This window comes from Natrix helvetica, assembly GCF_964273705.1.
Source record: "Natrix helvetica genome assembly, chromosome: 3".
Classification (NCBI taxonomy): domain Eukaryota; kingdom Metazoa; phylum Chordata; class Lepidosauria; order Squamata; family Natricidae; genus Natrix; species Natrix helvetica.
This window is the reverse complement of record NC_138549.1, coordinates 41,286,368-41,311,839: the sequence shown is the minus strand read 5'-3', so window position 1 is coordinate 41,311,839 and position 25,472 is coordinate 41,286,368. Positions and strand designations below refer to the sequence as shown.

The window sequence follows — 25,472 nt, the reverse complement described above, 5'->3', positions numbered from 1 at the left end:
TTAATTTCCTGGGGATAAATTTTTATGTATCTAACTCAAATTCCCTTAATTCTAAAAATGGATAACCAAGAATGTCTAGATTGAGCCATTAAGTTATCCTGTACCACTGATGAAAATTATAATTTAGCTAACTCTGATGGGACACACATTTTCTATTTCTATAAAAACATGCTTTTTCTGTAAAGTTTAAATATCAAAAAAGATAGTAACCTTAATTTATTTGTCCATTTAGGTGTTCAAAGTAAGCTATAACAAACTGCAGGTTATAACTGGCCAAACCCTCCAAGGGCTTTTCAACTTGATGAGACTGCACCTGGATCACAACCGAATTGAATTCATCCATCCAAATGCTTTCAATGGATTAATTTCCCTCAGACTTCTCCACTTGGAAGGAAACCTGCTTCAGCAGCTTCACCCAAACACATTTTCAACACTCTTAGTTCTTGATTACTTCAGGATGTCAACAATAAAACATCTTTATTTATCCGAAAATGCCATTAGAACATTGCCTAAGGACATTTTTCAAAGGATGCCTCTTCTAGAGAATATTTATCTTCATGGGAATCCCTGGTCTTGTGACTGCAGGCTGAAATGGTTCCTTGAATGGACTGAGAAATCTGCGGGTAAGAGGAACTTTGTAACAAACAGTTATAGAAAATCATCTTCAGAAGAAATTGGCCAGAAATACTGACTAGGTACAGATATTGTACAGGTTGTTCTCAATTTATGGCCATTCCTTTAATGATGTTTGTAGTTAAAACAGCCTTTGAAAAAGTGACTTACAATCTTGAAGTTATTGCCATTGCACTATCCCCACAATCAGGTGATCTGCAATCAGCTCATATTTATAACAGTTTTAGCACACACAATCATGATTTCCAATCTTCCCAGCTGTCTTCCAACAAGTCAGAAAGCTAGAATTACTTAAGGATCACATAATTCACCTAAGTATGTAATATACTTAATGATTGCGGTAAAAATGGTCATAAAATTGAGTCAGGATACATGATAACTCATTTAATGATTACATTGCTCAGCAACTGATACTTTGGTTATGATTGTGGTTATAAGTTGATAACAATCTAATCATCTTAAGGTGTTTTCATGTAATGTTTTATATAAATCCAGTCTTTCATATTTATCTTGTAATCTGTATTTAAAACATATTCATCATGTTTGAGGCTTTTTTCCTCAAAAGAATATAATTTTCATAATTTGCCATGCCATTCAATGAACAAAGATGAAAACCACTTCTCTCCCAATACATCAAGAATAAACATACTATGATAATGTACTTCAAGTGGCAATGGCATTTCTTCTCAAAATTAAGAACATATTGTTCAATTTACAGTTAAAAAGGCAAAACTGAGAATCTTCACACTAATAAATTTCTGATATTGTACAGTGTTAGGTTGAATGGAACATAATGTAAACATTTAAGTAGATATTAGAGGAGTCTTTTAACCACAAAAAACTATTCATTAAATTCTCTCTAGGTTGTAAGGAAGTTTTGTATTTATGAGCAGAGATTTCCAAGTGATGTAAGAAACAACAAAAATAACTTATTTGACTTTAGAAGCAAAACCAATATTTCAGAATAGTCTGAATAATTATGAGTCACAGAAAAGACAAACCCAAGAGAAATGAAGACATTTCAAATTTTACAGACAACTTTATAATATTATCAATCAAGCATTGTCTCTGATTGTATCTGTGTTTCTGTAAAAACATATAATGTACCGTATTTTTTGAAGTATAAGATGCACCATAGTATAAGACACACCAAGATTTTGAAGAGGCAATTTTTTTTAAAAAAAGGTTTTGCACTGCAGACCTCCTAAAAAAGGACCGTTTTTGTGAAAACGGGACTGGTGTTTTTTTTTTCAAAAAAAGGGTATGAACAGCCTTGAGGCTTATAGGGGGGCAAAATTGAGCAAAAAACAGCCCATTTTCACTCATTTCTGCCCTCCTCAGCCCCCAGGAGCACTCTGCAAAACTCCTAAAGGCTTTGCACGGCCATTTTGATGAAGGAGCGGGGTTTTGGGAGGCAAAAAATGCTGTATTCAGTGTCATAAGACTCACCCAGATTTTCAGCCTCTTTTTTGAGGGAAAAAGATGTGTCTTATATTCCAAAAAATACCGTAATTAGATTTATTTTATCACATATACTTATATATGAACCAATGAGCTGTTTAGTAGTATGAAACTAAGTGAATAAATATAAAATGTATATGTATTTAAAAATATACATTATCTAATGATTAACCTAGATAGCATAAACATTATCTTGAAAACAACATGAACAAACTAGATAAAGAATAACTAAAATAATTTCAGGCCAGTTAAAAAGAATAATTTAATTAAATTATTAAAGAAAAGATGGGACAACCTTTTTAAAAAGAAAAGGTGGAACAATCTTTTTTCCAAATAGTTTGAAGATTTCTGCACAAGACATGAGGTTAGACTAGAAGACCTCCAAGGCCCCTGCCAAACCTATGATTATAAGATTCAAAGCCCATTACTAAATTCAAAGTATAGTTTAAAACATGGAGCAGGAGAGAAAGCTAAATAAAAATCCTGTGAACTCAAAATGCCTTTTCTTTTTGTCTTTTAGGTATCCTAAAGTGTAAAAAAGATAAAGCCTATGAGGACGGTCAGATTTGTCCTAAATGTACTTTTCCTAAACAATTCCAGAAACAAGATATTCAAAATATGAAAGACATTTCCTGCAGGAAGCCCATCATACAGTCCCCATTAAAACAGAGCACCAACATTCAGGAAAATGATGAGGGTAAAGAAGATGACATCTCTGAGTTACTAATGGAAGAACTTCAGTGGCCTCCATGGAACATTACTCTGAACTTGACTGATGAACACAAAAACTCAGTGAACCTCAAATGTGAAATTAAAAAACCAAAGGACTCTACCAAAATCCAGTGGAATCAGATCTCTCCTTATGAAATTGTGGTCAATGGTACTATTTCTCTGGAAATGGAATGTCATATGAACCGAGAAAACTACGAGAAGTTATGGAAGCTTATTGCATATTACAGTGAAGTGCCTGTCAAACTTGAAAGAGAACATGTGCTCACTCGTGAACCTAAATTAAGCTATCACTATAGGCAAGGTTCTGATTCTGATGATGCTCCCTATTACACAGGTGTGAAAGGCAGAATCTTTGCTGAGCCTTCCTGGGTGATGCAGCCATTCATACACATTCAATTAAACAGACACCAGAGCACAGGAAAAATGGTAGTTCTTTCTTTTTCTTCCCAGGTTTCTCAAACTATTCAACCTCATGAAAATAAGCAACAGAGAAGCAGCTGGGTTATGATAGAGCAAGACCAGCACACAAGAGCTGCTCAAATTGTAGTAGAAGGTTCAAATGCTCAGCTTAGCTGTAATGTCAAAGCATCAGAAAGTCCTTCTATCAGGTGGATTGTCCCAGATGGGACAAAATTGAAAGCTCCATTCAAAATGGAAGGCGAAAGGTTTTCTGTCCTCAGTAGTGGTCAGTTAATCATCAGGTCAGTGGCCTATGCTGATTCAGGGGTATATCACTGTATTGCCCAAGTGAGAGATGACGTGGACACAGTGGCCTACAAAGTTCTAGTGCAACCCACAGTTATTCAGCAAGTTGACTCTGAACTAACAAAAATTGAAAAAAATGTGGGGGATTCCATACTATTGCCATGTAGTGCAGTGGCTATACCAGATGCTCATTTAAACTGGATACTTCCAAGCAGCCAAATGATTAATGATTTGTCAAACTCTTCTAGTGGATATTTGCTAGAAAATGGCACATTGTTAATTCCATACAGTCAGGTAAGTGACAGCGGTTACTATAGATGCATGGCCATCAATCAACAAGGATCAGATGAAGTTGTTGTTAAAGTAACAGTAAATGAGATGGTTTCTGACAGATCTTCTAAAAGGATAAAATTTAAAAAGCAACCTGGTTCAAGAACATCAGTAAAGGGGCAGGTCATCGGAGATGATGAGGGATCAGGTGATAAAGAGATTTACAGTATGCCAAGCAAGAAATTTCATCTCAAAAAATTTGAACAATCACTTAAACAGAAGAGCGATGACATTTTTCATGTTCAGGTAAGAACAGATAAAAAAGGAAAACGTAAAATGAAATTATGGAAAGGCATTGATAGGACCGAAGAGATTAATGTTGCTGAGGGTAGAAGAGTATTTGAATCCAGGAGGAGAATTCATATGACAAACAAACAAATTAATCCACAACACTGGGCTAACATTTTGGCAAAAGTCCGAAGAAAAAGTCTTCCCAGACTTACAACCACTTCTGTTCCTCTTCTAAGTACCACATCAGAGATTCCTTTTACACAATGGACCACAAGAAGTCATCTACCTATCTCCAGTCTCCCACCAAGAAGTGCTGTGGAAATCAATGGAGAAGAATCTTCAGCAGATACTTCCCATTTGGATGAAGCAGAATTATTTTCAATCATCATTCCCTCTGTCATCAGCATGCAGAATTATAATCAAGACCAAATACTTTCTTCAGCAGCGCATGTGGAACATGAATTCTCAAAAATGCCAGAAGATCCATTCCACATGGAAACCTCTGTAGCACAGGAAATCCAGTTCTCTCCAACTATGCAAACACAACCTTGGGATCATAGTGATTCAAACACAGTCAGATCAAAAGTAGAAGAATCAAAAAGGATAGATTTTTTTAATGGAGAAATAAATCAGATCTCAAAAAAAGTTGAACCTTATACTCAGAGCACTTTAATGATAGTCAGCAACAGGGAGAAAGCCACACCTAATCCCTACTCAGAAATTTCAGTCAAAGATCCTGTCCTTGCCAAAAGCAAACAATATTTACAAGCTAAATCTATGAGTAATATGAGTAATGTTGCAATAACTTTTACACATGCTGAAATCAACAATTCTGCTACCATTGTTACCTCTGCTACTCAAATGGCAGATTTTGCTCCTAAAGAACATGACAGCACAGAACATGTACAAGTAATTCCTTTTAATCCATTTACAGATTCTAAAAACCTAATATTAACAAATGTAAATCTCGAAAAAACAAAATCCTCTTCTATTATAGAAAGCACTATTCATCCACTGAAAAAGAAAGAATGGATGCTGACAGCTGCTACTACTAACAAACCAACAACAGTAGCCATAACAACAGCATATGGAAGAAAAATGAGTACACCTGAGCCAGCGATCAATAAGCATTCACGACGAAGACCATATGGCAGACGGAGAACAAATAGATTTAAAAGACCAAAACCAATTCCTCCTACAGCTTTTAATGTAGAAGAGATAACTTTTCTTTCAAAAATATCTAAACTTGACAATACTACTCAAACCATGCAAGGTTTTATGGCTGGATATCAGAAGTCAGAGGATGAAATACAAAAACTGAGTTCTTCATCATTAATAAATGCAGCTACTTTACAAAAACCCCAGGACACAATAGCAACTTCAGCTGTTCAACTTCCTACTTTATTACCTAAGACACCATTAACTCTTTCTAGGGTCATAAAGGATCAGAAAAGTCAAACAGTGACATCATATCATTCAGTGACTACGTCACTCCCAAAGCAGCTGCATTTATCTCACAATCCAGAGTATACAACAGCTACAGAAAATAAGTTATCCATATCTTATAATGAAGTGACAAATACCCCCACAGCAAGTATTTTAGGAGAGAGCTCAACATCATCTTTTGATCTTACTTCTTCAATGATTCCAGAACTTGAAGAAAAAGCTAACTCTTTCTCATCAGACTCTCCAAATGTCATTGATTCAAGGGTAGCTCAGTCAAAGTCTGCTAGTCAACAGTATCTATCTGTTAGCCAAACAGAACATCCTGAAATTCTGCCATCTGTAGAAAAATTGTGGGATTTTTCAGATTACTTATTAAAGACTACAGTGGAACCGTTTTTTCATAAAGTTGAAAAAGTGACTATACCTCACCACAGTTCAGTCTCTGATCATGCTTCTATACCTAAAGAAATGAACCAAATTCTTGATCTTTGGCAAAATAAAACACACATTCGACCAACTTCAAGATACTCCAAAGAAATTACTAGCCAGTTCCATAATCATGAAGATGATACTGCAACATATGGAACTGAAAAAAATGATCCCTCGGTTGTATCCATTTCAATGCTCACTCCTCTGCCTCCATTAACACCTAAGAATCTTAATTTAGCAGATAATTCTTCAACAAAGGAAAATCTCACACCTATTAAAGTAACATACCCAGATAGGAAGATACCCACTGTGGATAGTATAAGAGCCAGATATAGCTCAAGACAGAATGAATTTTCTACCACTCAAAAAAAGCAAGGTAGTAGCAGGCCATACAGCAGCTTTTCATTAAATCCACATATTCCAAATCAACCAGTTGGAAAAAACCCGGGTTTCCTACCTCCAAATTACATTCATGTGAGGGGGACTGTAAAACCTCCATATCTCATTGCACCGGGATTTTTTCATCATTTTGTAACTCACCAAGTGCCCCTTCATTACACCAATAAACCAGAAATAACAGCATACGCAGCCTATACCACACAAGAGAAAAAAACCTCTTCAACTTTCCCTACCCCCACACCTGTTCCATTATATAGACCTAAAATGTCTATTCTGGGCAAATCTGACAACCAAGATGAAAACAGACAAAATATTCATTCCAAAGTTTTTGTCAGCAACTTTCTTCCTGAAGGTAGAGATAAGCCTGGAAGAACAATCAATCATGCTATACCATATTTGCACAATGCTAGAACACCATTTCTGATCAATAGAACCAGGATATTTCAACACTTGGGAATGAACTCTAAACCACTAGTACCTAATCTATCAGTACCAGTAAGCACAACTGAGAAAACATTTCTCTCTGTTACCAAGAAGATAATGCATAGCACTTCTTTAAAAGCCATCACTATCCCCGTACCTCCTACATCCTTGGATACTGTACCAGCATCTGGGACAATCATTCCTACCTTCACTACTCCAAAAATAAAATCTCAAGTGAGTTCAACTTTGCAGTCTTCCAGTAGTATCTATCATAATAATCCAAATGTGTTATTTGTGCCTAAACTGGATAGAATCAAGGTTTTCAACTCAAGCCTCATTCAGTCTTCTGTGCCTTTAACACAACAAGGAAAAAACCCTAAAATTATCACTAAAATGTCTAACATTCTTTCCGCTCTTGCTGAGTCAGATGTTGCTATCCCATGTGATGCCACAGGAGATCCCAAGCCTTTCCTTTCTTGGACAAAAGTCTCTACAGGTAACCTTTTTAATCCTCTTATTTCAACAGCAGTTGGATGTAAAATCAATTACATTGAATGCATTTTATTTAACATAAGCGTGTATTTTTGTTTCTTTTGATGATTTCAGAGGTGCAGTACATTTATAAAGTTGTTCAATCAGTAAAATAGATTGTTGCATCATGCATATTTGCAGTCTTTGGTGAACATTATTGATGCAAAATAAAGAATTATGTCTTGATAGGTATTCCCATCTTTATTGTGAAATTCATTGAAGTTATATTGAATGTGTTAAATTGGTTCCATAGACATGTTAATTCCAGTCAATCTGGCCAGGATTATAGGATCAATCGGGGTTTTGAAAATATCTGAAGAATGCCCTAATACAGTGATGGCGAACCTTTTTTGGCTCGCGTGCCACAAATGGGGGGAGCGCAGGGGGGTCGAGTGTGGGCGTGCCACACCCATAATGCAACGCGCGACCCCCCAGTGTGCATGCGCGCAAAACGCGCGAACCCCCCCCCCCATTTTTACATTTTTTTTGCCCTCCCCATGCTCCAGGGGCTTTATAGGAGCCTGGGGAGGGCGAAAAGAGCCTCCCCCAACCCCCCGGAGGCCCTCCGGAGGCTTCAAGGACTGTCCAGAGGCTTCCCTGAAGCCTTCGGAGTGCTTAAAACCACCCTCTGAGCAAACCGGAAGTGACTTCCGGGTTGCTCGGAGGGTCGTTTTAAGTGCTCCGAAGGCATCAGGGAAGCCTCGGACGGTCCCTGAAGCCTTCAGAACGCTTAAAACGACCCTCCGAGCAACCCGGAAGTCACTTCCGGTTTGCTCGGAGGGTGGTTTTAAGCGTTCTGAAGGCTTCAGGGACGGTCCCTGAAGCCTCCGGGGGGGAGGCTCTTTTCGCCCTCCCCAGGCTCCTAATAAAGCCTCTGGAGCCTGGGGAAGGCGAAAAATAGCTTTTAAAAAGGTGAACTCAGCTGGCCAGCGCGCGCATGTGATAGGGTGTGGTGCTTCTTTTAATATAAAAAGGACATCCTAAATTTAAAATCTCTAATTTTTATTGAATGATTGACACAAATGGTTAGATCTAGTACTTACATTTTACTGAATCTTAGATTTTTACTGAGTCTTAGATTATACTGGAGCATTGCAGTGGATTTCTAGGTTCTATTTAATAGATGATAAGTATTTTAGAAAGTGTTTAAACAACTTGTGTTTCATTTTCCTACCCTAAAACTTTAGGAGAAACGATGACAGCCCAAACAAAGATGCAACGGTTTGAAGTCTTGAAAAATGGCACACTCCTTATTCAGAGTGTTCAGCTTCAGGACCGTGGACAGTATCTGTGTGCTGCTGAGAACTCTCATGGCACTGATAAAATGATTGTCCTATTGACTGTCATAGCTCAACAGCCCAAAATGTTGGGTTCTCGCTTTAAGGATTTGACTGTTTATTTTGGAGAAAAAGTGACTATGGATTGCCAAGCCACTGGAATCCCAAACCCACACATTTCTTGGATTTTTCCTAATCGTAAAATATTTCAAACTGTGAGTACTATGGAGGGAAGGGTTATGCTATATGAGAACCGGACCTTGCTCCTGAGAGACACTAACTTTCAAGATCGGGGAATTTACAAATGCATAGCCAGCAATGCTGCAGGAGCTGACAGTATTGCTGTGAGACTTCACATAGCTGCCTTGCCACCAATTATTGAGCAAGAGAAAGAAGAAAACTTTTCTCTCAATGTGGGGCAAAGCATTAACATTCACTGTAGTGCAAAAGCAGCCCCCCCACCTGGCATCCGTTGGGTACTTTTTGATGGGACTCAGATTCGTCCCTCTCAATTTGTCCATGGCAATCTGTTTGTTTTTCCAAATGGAACCCTTTATATACGTCATGTATTGCCCAAAGACAGTGGGAGCTATGAATGCATTGCAGCAAATATGGTTGGAGCAGTCAGGAGAACTGTACAGCTGCAGGTCAAAAAGCAGTCAACAAATGCCAAGATCACAGGAAGCTCACCCCAGAGAACAGATGTAACTTATGGTAGCACCCTGCGGCTGAATTGCAGTGCCTCTGGGGATCCCTGGCCATGGATCCTCTGGAGGCTTCCTTCAAAAAGAATGGTGGATTCTCTACAAAGGTAAATATTTCTTTTGACATTCTAGGTATAAGTTGTTGTATTTTGATTTTATAGATAATTATTCTTCAAATCAACATAATTATTTCATTCATTCCAGTGATATTTACATTAAGTCAGGGATGTATGGAATTTGGGCCCATGGTTATCTATAACTTTCTAAATTATTGGTAGGACTTTTAAAGTCCTTACAGAAGTTGCTCCCAATGTGTAACCTTAGTAAGATATTAATGGGACAAATTACTAACTTCTGGAGAATAAATGTATTGATTACTTAAGTTAATTCAAATTACCTCATTTGTGATTTTCTCTGGCCATTTGTAATCTGGTCATGGGTTCCCAAAAATTGCACATCTGTTTTATGGTCTGTGATTATAAATTATCAGTTTATATCTGAGTATGCAAAGATACATTATAATCTAACTACATATCATAGTTTCTGAATATGAACTAATCAGTAAACTTAATATAATTCTCATACCATTGTATTTCTCTTTCATGTAACATTGCAACATTTGCGGATTGCTTGATTTTATGTATGTACTAGCTGAATACCCATGCTCCGCTACAAAACTATGTGATCGGGCTTGGTAAATTGACACTTGAAAATCAATGAGTAGTTACCCTCGGCCTCTCCTTTCCCCTTCTCTTCCTCAGCCTTGCCCCACAGAAATGTCTCCTATCCTATCCCCTTCCCTCCCTCAGGCTTGCCCCACAGAAGCCTTTCCTATCCTATCCCCTTCTCTCCATCAGGCTTGCCCCACAGAATCCTCCCCTATCCTATCCCCTTCTCTCCATCAGCCTTGCCCCACAGAAGGCCCTCCTATCTTATCACTTCTCTCCCTCAGGCTCCTCTCCAAACTCTCAACCATCAGGCCAGATGGGTCACATGCTCGCCAGACCCATATCCAAGTTTTCAGGTTGGGAGGGGGAGTAGAACATCCAACTCCTTAACATCAGAGCATGTTAATAATAATATAAGAAATACTAATGCTCTGATGGTCATTTCGAAAAATCCTTTGTTATCGAGCACCTAGAAGCCAAGAGGAACATGTGTGCTAAATTTCAAGTTGTAAGCTTTACAGTTCTGGAGATTTCGTGATTCCTGTGTGAGTGTTTTTGTATGTATGTATGTATGTATGTATGTATGTATGCATACATACATACATACATACATACATGCATATATACCATATTTTTCGGAGTATAAGACGCACCTTTTTCCCTCAAAAAAGAGGCTGAAAATCTGGGTGCGTCTTATACACTGAATACAGCATTTTTTTGCCTCCTAAAAACCCCGCCCCCTTCACCAAAATGGCCGTGGTGAGCCTCTAGGAAGCTTTTAGAGAGCTCCTGGGGGCTGGGGAGGGCAGAAATGAGAAAAACGCCCTGGATTTTGCTAAATTTTATTCCCCCCCAGCCCCCAGGAGCACTCTATAAGCTTCCTAAAAGCTATCCATGCCCTTTTTAAAAGAAAAATTGGGCCTGTTTTTGCAAAAAACAAGCTGCTTTTTTGCTCGTTTTTTGGGGGGACCCAGGAGCACTTTGCAAGCTCCCTAAAGGCTATTCATGCCTTTTGTGGGGGGGAACAGGCCTGCTTTTTGCAAAAAACAGGCCATTTTTGGGAGGTTTGCAAAGTGCAAACTTTTTTTTAATTACCTCTTCAAAACCTTGGTGCTTCTTATACTCCGAAAAATACGGTGTGTGTGTGTGTGTGTAGATTGATAAATAGATGATAGATGATAGATAGATAGATAGATAGATAGATAGATAGATAGATAGATAGATAGATAGATAGATGATAGATAGATGATAGATAGATAATAGATAGATAGATAGATAGATAGATAGATAGATAGATAGATAGATAGATAGATAGATAGATAGATAGATAGATAGATAGATAGATAGATAGATAGATAGATAGATAGATAGATTCAGAAATAAGCCAGGTCAGTCGATAGCTGAACTTGACCCTAAGAGACAAATATACTGAGGTAGGAACTAGATCACAGTTTCAGCCTTTGCAATGCTTTATGCATCTTTGATGGTTAGATAAAGCTTAAAACTATGCTCTGCTGATCTTTGAATGGGTAATAAGACAGGTAAAATTGGACATCTTTAATTCTTAGCGGAGAATCATTTTCCAACTGCAATGGTGAGGTCACTTTCTAACTCCATATTCAAGCTTGTGACGGAATTATATTTTGTTCCATTTGCTGCAAACTGCAGTTTCTGGTGGAGTACATGCTTAATATGAAAAAGGTTCCAGATTTCATTTCCTGACCTTAAGTCTTTTATGATGGGCCAAGGAAAGCTCCACCATAGCTTTGAAAAGCATGAGTAGAATAGTCCCCTTTGCAGTTGTCTGGCAATGTTTCTTGTAATATTTGTAACATGTGCATAGTCTAAGGATATAGCGTGGATCAGTTTTTTGCTTTAATATCACATGACATTCTGTTTAAATGCCCAGTACATGAGTTAGTACTGCAGTTAAATAATCTCAAAAATCATTTAGAAGGAATCGGATAAATATTGATAGGGTACCCTTATATTAAGGCACGTCATAAGTTCCCTATTACAAGTATCAAGACTGTATTAATTATAAAAAAATGCTTCTTTAGTGATAACTGCTGGAAATATGTTTGCTATGACTTACTTGATGAAGTTTGCAAAGTGCCAAATTAAAAAAAAAAACTGTTTAACCAAGCTTTCATAGATTCAACAATTTAAAACTTAGGCAATTTCTTCTCTTGCCTGTAATTTAAGAGAGAGAGGGAGGGAGGGAGAGGGAGGGAGGGAAGGAAGGAGAGAGAGGGGGGGAGAGATCTGTCAATCTTGGATAATAAATGCTGATATACTTTTTGAGGATGATATATTTGACTGAAATGGTGGTGCTCTGAGTATCATTTCACATAAGTAATCCTTGTAATTTTCATTGCAGAGGAATTTAATGTCCCCTGCATAGAAATAATATTTCTTCTTTTATGTAATATGAGCTCATTTTAAAGTTATCAGATCTTGGTTGCACAAATCTGCATAGCTACTGTAAGGGATCCAAGAGTTATTAGTTTACTATACTTTATTGCTGTCATTTAGTTCCTTACTGCTATTTTTGTCAGCCCAGATCTGATAACCCTATTCTCTAGCTCAATCTACACATTCCTACATAGATTAACACGTAGCGTGGGAAAATTGATGGCCTAATTACTTACCCATTGCATTATGAAAGGGGCAGAACAGGCGTACAACAATTGAAGAAAGTGTGTGTGTGTGTGTGTGTGTGTGTGTGTGTGTGTGTGTTATAAAGCCTAGGCACAGAGAGTATAAAAATTGTGACCTCAATATGAGCCATTTAAGCATGTTTCTAGTTCTCTGAGAACCCTAAGACTGATAACAAATCCATGTCTTGAGGGACTTCTGGAATGCCAAAAGGGAGGAATTACAAGAAATGAGCAAGCTTGTATTCAATGAAATGTAGTCTTTTTACTGGTCCCAAGTAATATTTCCTCTCTTGTTTGATTTGAGTTTGAAAGACCAAGAAAAAGCCAGCTTAGTCTAGTTAAGGCACCATGCTAGAAACCAGGAGACTGTGAGTTCTAGTCCTGCCTTAGATGTAAAATCCAACTGGATAACTTTGGGCCAGTCACTTTCTCTCAGCCCAACCCACCTCACAGAGTTGTTGTGGGAAAAATATGAGGAGGAAGGAGTATTAGGTATGTCCTGTTTATCACCTTCAATTATTGATTGTGTCTTAAATTCCTTTCTTTTATTCTTGTGGAGTTTGAATTGAATGGAAATAACTGAAAATCCATTCATTAACTCTTTATTTTAGTTTTACCCACATAAACACAGACATATGCAAAAATATAGTTTGAATATTTTTGTTTTTTAGCTATGATACAAATAGAACAAGAAATGCCTCAAAAAGTGGGAGCAGCTTAAGAGTAGAGAAATTCTCAACCAGAATCAATATCCAAGGCAAACATCTAATTTGCCAAATAAGCATAATAAACTGGAATTATGTCATTAGATTTCTATAATGACTTAAAATAGTCTCTGTGAGTTCTTATAAATTTGGACTTGATTCTCTTTAATCTCTTCCTTCATTTCCTTTAATTGTTTCTTAATTTCTTCCTGGCCCTGTATGAGTTGCTGAAGCATTTGTTGCAAATCCATCTCTGTACTCTTACTCTAAGAAATCCATTATGGATTATTATTGACTGACAGCATAATTCAGTGTATGTCTATTCAAATGGGAAATATATTTCCAAGAAGTATGCATGACATTGGTACTAAAATTTGAAAATTAATAAATACATGTATATTTCATTTTTTAATAGACAATCTTTTTAACTGCTATAATCAAAATACTATCAGCCTCTGCAGAAAGGTTTCTTGGCTAGTAAACATGTGTATATCTTTTCATATGGACTGTAGTCTCAATATTCTGTTCATTCTATAAACATATGCATCCATGTGTACAAAGTTACTTGGAACTTATCCATGGTATATATATACGATTTTTTTTTCATGTCTACATGCAGGATTCAGTTTTATAAATAAAATTTCAGCTTTCAAAAGGGAGATTGGAAGTAAACAAAAACATCCTTTTATTAAAATAAAGTCAGTTTCAGTATGGTTGTTGGCCTGAAAACGAAGATAATTAAAGGGTGAAGGTTCCTTCTCCACACTTGTGGGTTGGATTCCAAATGTTTCCTTACCAGACTAGGTAATATCTTCAGCAGAGTTAGGTGATGCCAATGTCAGTGTTCTTCTGTTTATAACAGCTCTCTGTGATCAGTAGGTCTTGTGATGGTGAGGTCACATGAAGTGAGGGTCCCATCAAGTCAGGGTATCGTGATAGGTCCTGTGATGGGTCAGTGTGGGTGTGTCAAGAGAGAATCTTATGGTGGGTCTTGTGATGGGTCAGGTGTGAGTCACCAGTGAGACCCTTGTGATGGGTCTTGTGGCTGGTTTTAGGTCAATGGGTCTGTTGATGGAATTGCCTCTGGCATACCAGGCTTCAATGAGTATGGCAGGTGGTAGTGTGGCCAATGATCTTTGTGTTGCTCCAATCAAACTGGTGCTGTTTGATGTCAGTATGAGTAGAAATTAGGGGTTTGAGATCGTGGCATTTGACTGCCAGCGAATGTTTGCGCATCCTGTTTTTTTACTGATGTGATGTTTGTCCCACGTAGAATTGGTTGCAATTGTTAGTGTTGCTTTTGTAAATTACATTGTTTTCTTTCATCCTTTTGTATCTTATCTTGCTCTATATCAAGCTCAAAGAATGAACCTTCACCCTCATCCTACACCTACAGATATTCACCACTATTGCATAATTATTTTTGTTTGTTGACAACTCAACAGATGATGGTTTAATAAGTATATATTCTCCTTCCTTTTTCCCTTTAAAACAGTTTGGACGGCAGAATCAAAGTACTTGGCAATGGAACTCTGGTTATCCACTCTGTCACTGACAAGGATGCAGGAGACTACCTGTGTATGGCCCGCAACAAGATTGGAGATGATTATGTGGTCCTCAAAGTGAATGTGATGATGAAACCTGCCAAAATTGAACACAAGAATGAGAATAATCACAAAGTGATATATGGAGGAGATCTAAAAGTTGATTGTGTTGCCACAGGTCTACCAAACCCTGAGATCTCCTGGAGTCTTCCAGATGGAAGTATGGTTAACACCTTCATGCAATCAGATGACAGTGGAAGCCGATCAAAGAGATATGTGGTATTCAACAATGGGACATTATATTTCAATGATGTAGGGCTGAGAGAAGAAGGAGACTATACCTGTTATGCTGAGAACCAGATTGGTAAAGATGAGATGAAAGTGCGGGTTAAAGTAGTAGCTGAACCTGCCACAATTAGGAATAAAACCTATGCCATTCTCAACATCCCATATGGTGATGCAGTATCTGTAGGATGCAAAGCAAAAGGGGAGCCTACTCCAAAGGTATTCTGGTTATCCCCAAGCAATAGACCAATCCCAAGCTTATCAGATAAATATCAAGTGTACATAGATGGGACACTTCTCATACAAAAAACCCAAAGATCTGACAGTGGCAATTATACATGTGTAGCCCGCAATAGTGCTGGAGAGGACCGCAAAATTGTTTGGATCCATGTCAATGTTCAACCCCCTAAAATAAATGGTCACCCCAGCACCATCACCTCAGTTAGAGAAATGGCTGTAAAAGACAGTCGGAAACTTATTGACTGTAAGGCAGAAGGCATCCCATCTCCCCGGGTCATGTGGGCTTTCCCAGAAGGAGTGATCCTCCCTGCTCCCTATTATGGAAACAGAATCACTGTACATCGCAATGGCACACTGGATATTCGTGGGGTAAGGCACACAGATGCTGTGCAGCTGGTGTGTATTGGCAGAAATGAAGGGGGAGAGGCCCGCCTAGTTGTGCAGCTTCAGGTTGTGGATCATGTGGAAAAACCCTTCTTTGAGGATCCTGTTACTGAAAGGATTACAGCCACTGCAGGTCACAGCATCAATCTAAATTGCTCAGTCCATGGGACCCCCTCACCCAGAACTGCCTGGATCCTTCCCAATGGTACTGAACTGATGAAAAGCAGTCAACTGCAGAGATTTTACCACAAAAGGGATGGGATACTACACATCAGTGCTCTGTCTGAAGCAGATGCTGGAACTTACCGTTGCACTGCCAGAAACCCAGGGGGCTATGTAGAGAGGGTGGTCTTCCTCAAAGTGGGAGTGAAGCCAGAAATTAGCAAACTTTATAACAACCTGGTGAGCATCATCAATGGAGAGACATTGCAGCTTCACTGTGCCACCCAGCCTGGTCAGCGAGCTCATGTAACCTGGACTCTGCCTAATGGAATGGTCTTAGATAGTCCCCAGGCCATTGGACGATTTTCCCTGCTTGAGAATGGCTCCCTCATCGTACGTGAGACCTCTGTGTTTGACAGAGGGACTTACCTATGCAAGGTAGCCACAGATTACGGCTCTTCCCTTATGAATGTTCCTGTGATTGTGATTGCCTACCCACCCCGGATCACAAGTGAACCAGCACCTGTCATTTATGCAAGGCCAGGGAATACAGTGAAGCTGAATTGTATGGCCATTGGAATTCCTAAAGCAGAAATAACATGGGAACTTCCAGAGAAACTGCATCTAACCACAGGAGCTCAATCCCGTCTGTATGGAAACAAATTCCTTCATCCTCAGGGCTCCCTAATCATCCAGCAGGCTACACAAAGGGATGCCGGCTTCTATAAATGCACTGCTAAAAACATACTAGGCAGCGATTCCAAAGCAACCTATATACACATATTCTAAAATCCTAGTAAACATCTTTGAATATATAAAGGTATCTAAAATCCTTGTCAAGTGAACAATGATAGGAAATAAAGTAGCTGAATGCAAATGGTGAATCACGCAGCTGAACATTAATAAAATAACAAACTATAATTGAGGTATCGTTTTAGAAAAGGCTTAGGAACAGTCTCTGTGCTGTTAATAAAAATTATCCCCTTGGAACCTAACATTAAAGCAAGGAGGTATAAACAATCAAAATTTAGTGGGGAGCACTGTAAAATGGATGTTTTGAATATAGCTTTGAAATTTGACTTGTATCCATGTATCAATCAAACCAAATTTGTTTGGATTCCATTAAGGGGGATTTCATGGCAATCACCACTGTAATTAATTCTTTTGTGCAATGAATAAAGCCTAAAACTAATCCTTAGCCTGATTTAGGGTGTGCTATGTATTCTTCTAGCTTCAAGTTCCCTTACATTCATATATTCATATGTAAATATGAATATATATCATCTTGACCCTTGAATGTGGTAGCATCATTTTTGAGTTTCCTCCTCCCATATTATATCACTATCTGCCAGTGAAGTGGGTGCAGAAATTCAAAATTCAGTTGCCACGATGGAGCAAGTTACAAAGGAAAGACAATTATTTAGTGGCCATTTGCAAATTATTTATTGTTCTCATTTACTTTCCATAATTTGTAATGTTATTGGACAGGAAGCAAATTTGAATACACTGTAAATATGCAATATTTACAAATAATGCCATTTCTACTCTATTCTAACCACGGATAAGCTTATATTCTGTTTTGAAACAAACACCTTAAGATATACCATAGCAGTATTACTCTAACAAAAGTTGACATAGGAAAAAATGCTTCCTTCTTGTTGTTGGCTGCAAGTTATTTCTTTATATCTCATCCTACACATCCAGTTTTCAAGTTTTGCTATATAATTAGTCCTAACTATTCTTCTATCACAGGGGTTAAGGAAACTATGGATCTCTAGAAGTCAAACTATGATGCTCAGTAACCCAAGGCAGCAAGGGCTTTTGATACAAGCCATATTGCAATTTGTCCTTAAGTCTTACCATTTGTGCAATGATGTTGTGATAAATGTGACCTCACCTACACCCTGAAGATTCCTATGCCAGGAATCAGAATTGATGAGAATTCAGCAACATCAAAATGTCCCCCCTTTCTCTTTTGCAGTTCTCATGAATCTTCCAATTACCAGTAACTGAGTAATAACCCTCTGATTTTATTTCAGCATGGCAAAACAATAATTACTGTAAAAGTAAAAATAGAACTCAGCAACATAATTCCTAGTTGACAGTCTTTTATTTTATATTTGTCTATGTGTGTTTTTCAGACTATGAGACTAGAAGTATATCAGTCACAGGTGTCTCAGTACATAAATTATTGGTCTTTACAAGACTTTGATATTTTACTGTATTTTATGTAATATTAAGATCAATATACTGTGTTTTATAATAAAAACATTTTCCACATTTTTTTCATAGTGGCTTTTCTATTGATAAGTTCAGGGTGAAAATAAGCTGCAGAATCCAATGAGGGTATATTTAAAAAAAATACTCCATTCCATTTTAATTCTTAACTACCTGTTTAATTATTTAAATAACAATGTTAAAAGTTATCTTAGATTTAAAAGTGATGTTCTTATTTTTAATTGATTTGCCAAAAGATATGTATGATATACAATAATGTATCAAAAGCTTAGTAAGCTTTTTATTTTAAAAAGTAGAATATAACAAGACAACATTAGATACATGCTAACAAACTGTTTCCCAAGTTTGCTGCAATGGACTGAAAAAGGATGGCTCACCAAAGACAAACAATTGCAGATGAGGGCATAATTGCCCTATTTGTGCCCACTGAATCTTTGTCAGAGAAATAGCTTCAAACAGAAGGATAGTATAATTTTCTGCTAGAGTTATATCTACATATTGGATGTTTTTGTCACAAATATATACACAATGCTGGCTAAGCTACTTGACTTGGACCTTTGTGTTTAGAGGAGTGCAACCTCTATTTTCATTGTCCTCCCATTCATCCTCTCCTTCTGTGCCCGATCTGATAAGTGCTGCTCTCAGTCTTGTTACTGTCATTGGTCCAGGCTCTAAAGAAAAACTTAGATAAAGAAATTGGCTGAGATATATGGGAAGAAGAGCTGTCATCAGTTCCAAATTGGGCCTATAGAGAATGGGAATAATGTCAGGAAAGAGCAATAGAGATAGCAACAAAAATCAGAAAAAGCAGTAGCAACCATGACTATCTAGAAGCAGATTCCGATTAGTCTATTTGATATTGCAGCTAAATAAATACTCATGGATGCACTGCACAGCATTCTTTGTGCAATCATAACTTCAAATATTCAGGCTGATTTTTCATGAATATGTTGTTCCTCATCGTGCATCCACATTTTGGAGAATGGTGCGTATTACACCAATAACAGTGCCTGTTTACTGTTGATTTTCTCTACACTAATGGGAGGCCACTTCAGTTCTCTTGTTTGATAATTGTAAGAGTAAGATTTTTTTGCACTTGTATAATTCACATATGAGCCAGAAAATCACAGTATTTTGCATTGTTTTAGGGAATTTGTAATAATCCTGAAATCTTAGTAGATCCATCAAGTTTTTTTAAAAGGAAAGTAGTCCTTGTTTTATTGAAATGAAAATTATTTATAGAATAGTCCTATGCACATAGACAAAACAACAACAAATATTTCAATCCCTTAATGATTTAGCACTGTTCAAGAACGTTAAATATATTAAATACTGATCAGCCCCTACATACATATTAAACATGAAAGGCATCTGTTTTAAGTTAGGAAAAACAGGCATATCTCCCATATAATATAATGACAAGTATGATTAACTACATTATCAAATAACCAAAATAACATAAATCCAAGATGCGTAAAGAAAAAAGATATGGAAATTACAGAAAAATGTAAAATTTAAGTACAGTAAAGAGACAGGTACTGTACAACTACAAGTTGTATACTCTATATGTATATATGCATACAATATACCATTTGTACATATGTATAGATATACCATATTATAATCTATTGCTGTTATATTACATATAATTTTTTATCAGAATTGTGGTTCTGGCTTCTGATGACTTACAGTATTATTATAACTGTAATTTTTTTTCTAATATGCTAATTGAAAAGACCTTGTTAATCTACATTTTAATTGTTCTATTTGTTAGAGTTTTCCAATGTTGGGCAATGATTATTTTAATTTAATTAAAACGCACAAACTTTTATTACTGTAGTTTTAAATAGGGGATCATAAAATAATTTCATGTTTTTGTTCCTTTGGTGGTCTTTTTCTCTATTTTCAGTTGGGTTGAATCCATGATGTAAAAGATGTCAAATAGTGACACTGCACACTTAGTTTCTCTTTTGTGGGGCGGGAAGCTGATTATGCACTATCAAGTTAATGACAACTTTTAGCAGTCACAGAGATAGATTCTGATCTGACACAACATGGAATCTGAATACTCTATCTTTTCCAAAGCTTTCATAGCTGATTTACTAAGATCTGAAAAAATAAAAAAATATTGTTTTAATTTAGAAATATTTCTGCTCTAGAAAGTATACATTTCTTAACTCATGTAGTTTGTTATAGTCCTAAAAGAAGAGCAGGGAATTATTTATTTAAAACATTTATATACATTTATATAGCTGCCCATCTTTTACCTGATTCTGGGCAGCTCCCAATCAAAAATTTAAAGATATATAAATCATTTAAAAAACTATAACTCAGTTAAAACATTAAACAAAAACTTGGGACTAATCCACATTACATTCTATCATTGAGAGTTAATCTACTTCTAGTGCTTGGGGAAAAGCTGGGTCTTATGGCTAAAAGATGGAGGCATGTCAAACTTCAGGAGATAGAGTCTTCCATAGAGCAGGAGCTGCCATAGAAAAGGCACAATTCCTAGCTCCCATGAAATGACAATATTTGGGAGAAGGAAGCAAGGAACTTGCCCACTCTATTTGACTGGTAACATGAGATTTCTTTAGAGAAAGGGGTTTTCACAGGGAGCCTGGCCATGTGCCATATAGAGCTCTGGAGGAAGCTATAGAAACAGAGAGAAAGAGAGATGACAATAGATTATAGATGAGATAGTAGCTAGATGAAAGGATAAATAGATGATAGTTACCTGGATGGATGTTTGAAGATAGATGATAGATAGATGATAGATAGATAGATAGATAGATAGATAGATAGATAGATAGATAGATAGATGATAGATAGATAGATAGATAGATAGATAGATAGATAGATAGATAGATAGATGATAGATAGATGATAGATAGATAGATAGACAGACAGATAGATGATAGATAGATAGATAGATAGATAGATAGATAGATAGATAGATAGATAGATGATAGATAGATAGATAGATGATAGATAGAAAGATAGGATAGAATAGAATAGGATAGGATAGGATAGGATAGGATAGGATAGGATAGGATAGGATAGGATAGGATGGATTGGATAGGATAGGATAGAATAGGATAGGATAACATAAGATAGGATAAAGAGAAGACTGAGGAAAGAAGAGAAAGAGATTCTTTTACTGGCTTGATTCTCAAACCTACAATAATCTATTTAATTCACATAAACCTCCAAGAGTATATAGTAAGGTAATTTCAATTAATCAAACCCAGGTTTAGATTATATGAAATGACAACCAAGGAATTAACAGGAGTGCCTTTATAAAATTCCTGCCCTATTATTAAGTGCTGGATGCTTTGAGAAGTATCCTTTAGTCCTTGGCCTCACAAACCTATGCCATATTATGACCCAGTCAAAGTGCTGCTAAATGTACCCAAAACCTTGGCGACAGTAACCAGTTAAACATTTATATTTTAGTTTGTTTCACGTTGATGAAGATAATAATAATAATAATAATAATAATAATAATAATAATAATAATAATAATAATAATAGCAATAATCTGATTTTGTGGATTTGAAAAGTTTAAATGGACACTGAAAAGTGTGGAAAGTGTATTTGTGGTTCATATCATGATCCAAAATTTGGTTTTAACAAAAAATGGAAATGTAAGCAAAAATGAACAGTATTGGACAATCAGTGCATGACACAAGCAGGAATTTTTTTATCATCAGGCATAGTCCATGGAGATCCTACCCCAAGGAATTTATGCTCCAGTTACAGTGTCACAATACTCTTAGGTATTTTTGCTCCAATAAACAATGTAATGGAAAATGTAAAAGTCAGCAGTTATTAAAAATGAAATCACCATTGTAAGAAGGGCATTTCATACATAAATCTACAGGAAGAGAAGGTGAACAGAAATAACATAACACTTTACTCAGTTAACACCTATTTGTGAACTTTCTCGGAAGGGTTGGTTTGCTTGTTGGAAAAGAATTTCATTTGCTGGTACCTATTCAAGAATCTTTTCTTTCTTCTACTCAAGTGGTGTGGCCCTTATTTCTCCCCTAAATATTTTTAGAAGACATCATGCTTTGTAAGGATGGAAAAACAAGTGCCATGTTTGCAAAAACTAACAATTAGCCTAGTCACTGAGGGCCACTGCCTTTTAAGATCCTACTGGTTTAGCTAACTTGAAATATTTATACATTATCCTTTCCTTATGTTTTTACAGTAAATCCAACAATAGATGGGTAATGTTAGCAATGATGACATGATATGATAAGCACAATATTATGAAATCATCCACAGAATGATGATAACCATGAACTAAATGGTGTAATCACATAAGTAGCCAACTTCTATGCTCATTGAAATTCTGTGAAAGTAAACCAGACACAAATTAGCATAGGACTTGGCAAAGGTATTACATAAGGTGATGTTGATTAATATGTATCAGCTCTTCAATGTAGTTCAGACAGGAAATAAAAACCATGAGTACTAATCTACTTTTACGGTACGGCAGTGGTGGGTTCCTACTGGTTCGGACCGGTTCGTACGAATCGGTAGTAGCTTAGCGGCCTGGGTCGCTGGAACTGGCAGCAACCTAGGCCTGCCACGCCTCCAAACCATTGCCATAGGCAATGCAAACTTCTTTTTTGCTTCTGTGCATGCGCAAAGCAATTTTCATTGTACTGTGCATCCACATGCAGTGTGCATCAAGCGCGCATGTCCATGTGGCGTGTCCCTGAATGAACTGGTAGGAGTGGCTGCCAGAACCCAACATTGCTGTACGGTTACGCTAACAGAAACTTGTGAGTTGGAAAGTGTTTCCTCCCTGTCCTGCTTTTACTTTCCAGAAAACTAGAGAGGAACTTTTGAATTTCTTTTTCCTTCCCATCCCTCATCTGGACTCAGATCCCTCTTATCAGATTAAGTTTAGGCTGCAGTGGTTGTCCTGTCTATGAAATTTACCACATATTACACTAAAAACATCTTCTGTAGGAAAATAATATTGTCTGAGCCACCTCTTATCATTTCCTATGCTGTTTCATATAGCTACCGATTGATATACTGTAGATGTTCATTGACATGCAATCTAATTTCTGCATAATAACATGCTTAAACATTCAAATTGAATTGTGGATTCTATTCAGTAGTTCTGGTATCTTACCAAACTTTTGATCTCTGTTGTCCTTTGATTAGAATTGAAAGAGTTCATCCACAATGCCTTTAATGTTACTAGAGTAGCAAAGAATTTTGGTCATTTATATTCCTTCCTGTACCTATTGACCACTGCTCAGTGCAACTATTACCAAGTCCAAACTAAAACATGCAGATGAACTAAATACATAATATGGAAGAAAATAAATCAAACCAAAAAATATATGGAATAAGCAAACAATAGTTTAATTAAGATTGTTAATGAGGTATGATTATTTCTTGGATGCTGCTGTTGAAAAGCATAGAATTAAAAATGGAGACGTTACCAGGCACATGGAGAAACTTGGGATAAATCACACAGATTTAATACCAATAGCAAATATATGTTTTACATTATATAGATGAATGTCCCACTAGATTGTGAGATATAGATAGAACAATACCTGGCCACGCTGGCCTCTTTCCTATATCAAAAACATTTATATCTTCCTTATAGATAAAAAGTGCACAAAGAAACAGAACAAGGTAAGCATTGCTTAGGTCTGTTTTTTATTACAGAGCTCTTAATGCCAGAGCGAGAGTCAGCTTTAAGTTAGAATAAATAGGAAACATATGAATCATTCATTATATTTGGCAATGCTCTAGAACTGCACTACTGTAGCTGGTAAAGTCTTGTGCATGTAATAACTAAAAATCAACACTAGAATTGACAGAATATATGAATGATGAGAGGAAAAAAGTTTTTGCAAGTATTGTAACTGTAAAGAATTTCAACATTTCCTATGAAAAACAAAGGCAAGAAGCAAGAACAAATAATCTATAGCAAGACAAAGTATAGTATCCACCTACTGTAACTTGGTCAAATGAAAGCAATCTAAACATTTGTTCTAAAATAAATTTTGGACTAATTGATGACCCCTATTTTTATCAAGTTTCTCCTTAAATGAGATTCTGTAGATCTGTTGCCATTGGCATTTTGTACACTGTTTCAGATTACTGCTTAAACCTTCCTTGTTAACAATTCAACTGTTATGTGTATAAATAAAAAAAATATTACTGATATCTTATATTGTTCTATTTCTCATCTCTCTTAATATTTTGGAAAGTTAATTGTGACTTCCAAAGAGACCTCAAGTTGCTCTATAGTAAGTTGCCACCACACATTCTATCAATTACAACTGGCATGGAGAAATTGGGCTGAGATCTTCCATCCTCAGACTGATACATTACTGACATTTTTAAAGTAGTATAAAATTTATATTTGATAGCTTACTGTGGAGTCCCAACCTCTTAAAAGAAAAGTCTTACTGTTTGTAATTTTAAACTTTCCCCCCCCCCCCAATAATAAATGTAGTATTATTCCTTTGTGTATATCGTCTACTTAAATCTTGGGTAAAAATCTTCATCAGAATTTTTCCTTGAAATGCATTTGGTTTGTTCCTGTAAAAGCCCAATGAAATCCAGTATCTCTTTACTTGGCCAATATTTCACTTACATTAGTTCAAAATTGCCTTAGAAGTAAAAAGCCAAGTGACTTCATGCCAGAAGAATTTTCCACAATTTACTTGGTTTTATAAGGGATCCCTCTTTAACAACATAAATGCATAGTTTAAGTATAAGTCATGATAATTATATATTGATAGATTTTTTGACATGAAGTTGGTTGTTGTTGTTTTTTATTTTGAGGCACCATATAAATAGATTTTCTCCATGACAAACTGCACCTAACTTTGCCTTTGGGGTCCTCCAAGATTGTACCTGCAGCCACTGTAACTGAACCCATCCATCTTGCTACTGGTCATCCTCTTCTTCTCCATCTTCTTCTCCATCCACCTTTCCCAGCATTATAGCCACGTCCACAGAGCTGGGTCTTCATCTAATATGTCTAAAGATAACTTGAGCTTGATCATTAGGACTTCAAGTTAAATTTCTGGGTTGATTTGTTTGATTTCACAAATTGGAAATCATTCCTTCCTTTGAAGTTTTTCCTGAAAATACTCAATTTGGCTATTATTAGGTAAATTAGGCAGTTGGTTGGCAAAGACTTAATTTCAGTTTTAGTTGTTTTTTGTCAGTTAGTCAAAAATCTAACCACGTAATTTTGCCAAATAAAACACCTTTTCCAATAGCCCGAAGACTTG

The 25,472-nt window shown here is 36.6% G+C and overlaps 2 protein-coding genes across 2 annotated transcripts in view; one reads left to right on the top strand and one right to left on the bottom strand.

Annotated features, from left to right (window-relative positions):
* MXRA5 (matrix remodeling associated 5) overlaps window positions 1–18,222 on the top strand; it is a 28,750-nt gene extending 10,528 nt beyond the window's left edge. The window contains exons 5-8 of the mRNA XM_081946410.1: window positions 233–623; window positions 2,615–7,285; window positions 8,508–9,408; window positions 14,829–18,222. Coding sequence (XP_081802536.1) covers window positions 233–623; window positions 2,615–7,285; window positions 8,508–9,408; window positions 14,829–16,737 — 7,872 coding nt within the window. The 3' untranslated portion in view covers window positions 16,738–18,222. The remainder of the gene's footprint in view (window positions 1–232; window positions 624–2,614; window positions 7,286–8,507; window positions 9,409–14,828) is intronic.
* Window positions 1–25,472, bottom strand: part of LOC309389125 (uncharacterized protein) — an 811,977-nt gene that overhangs the window by 547,812 nt on the left and 238,693 nt on the right. The gene's annotated exons all lie outside the window — the stretch shown is intronic.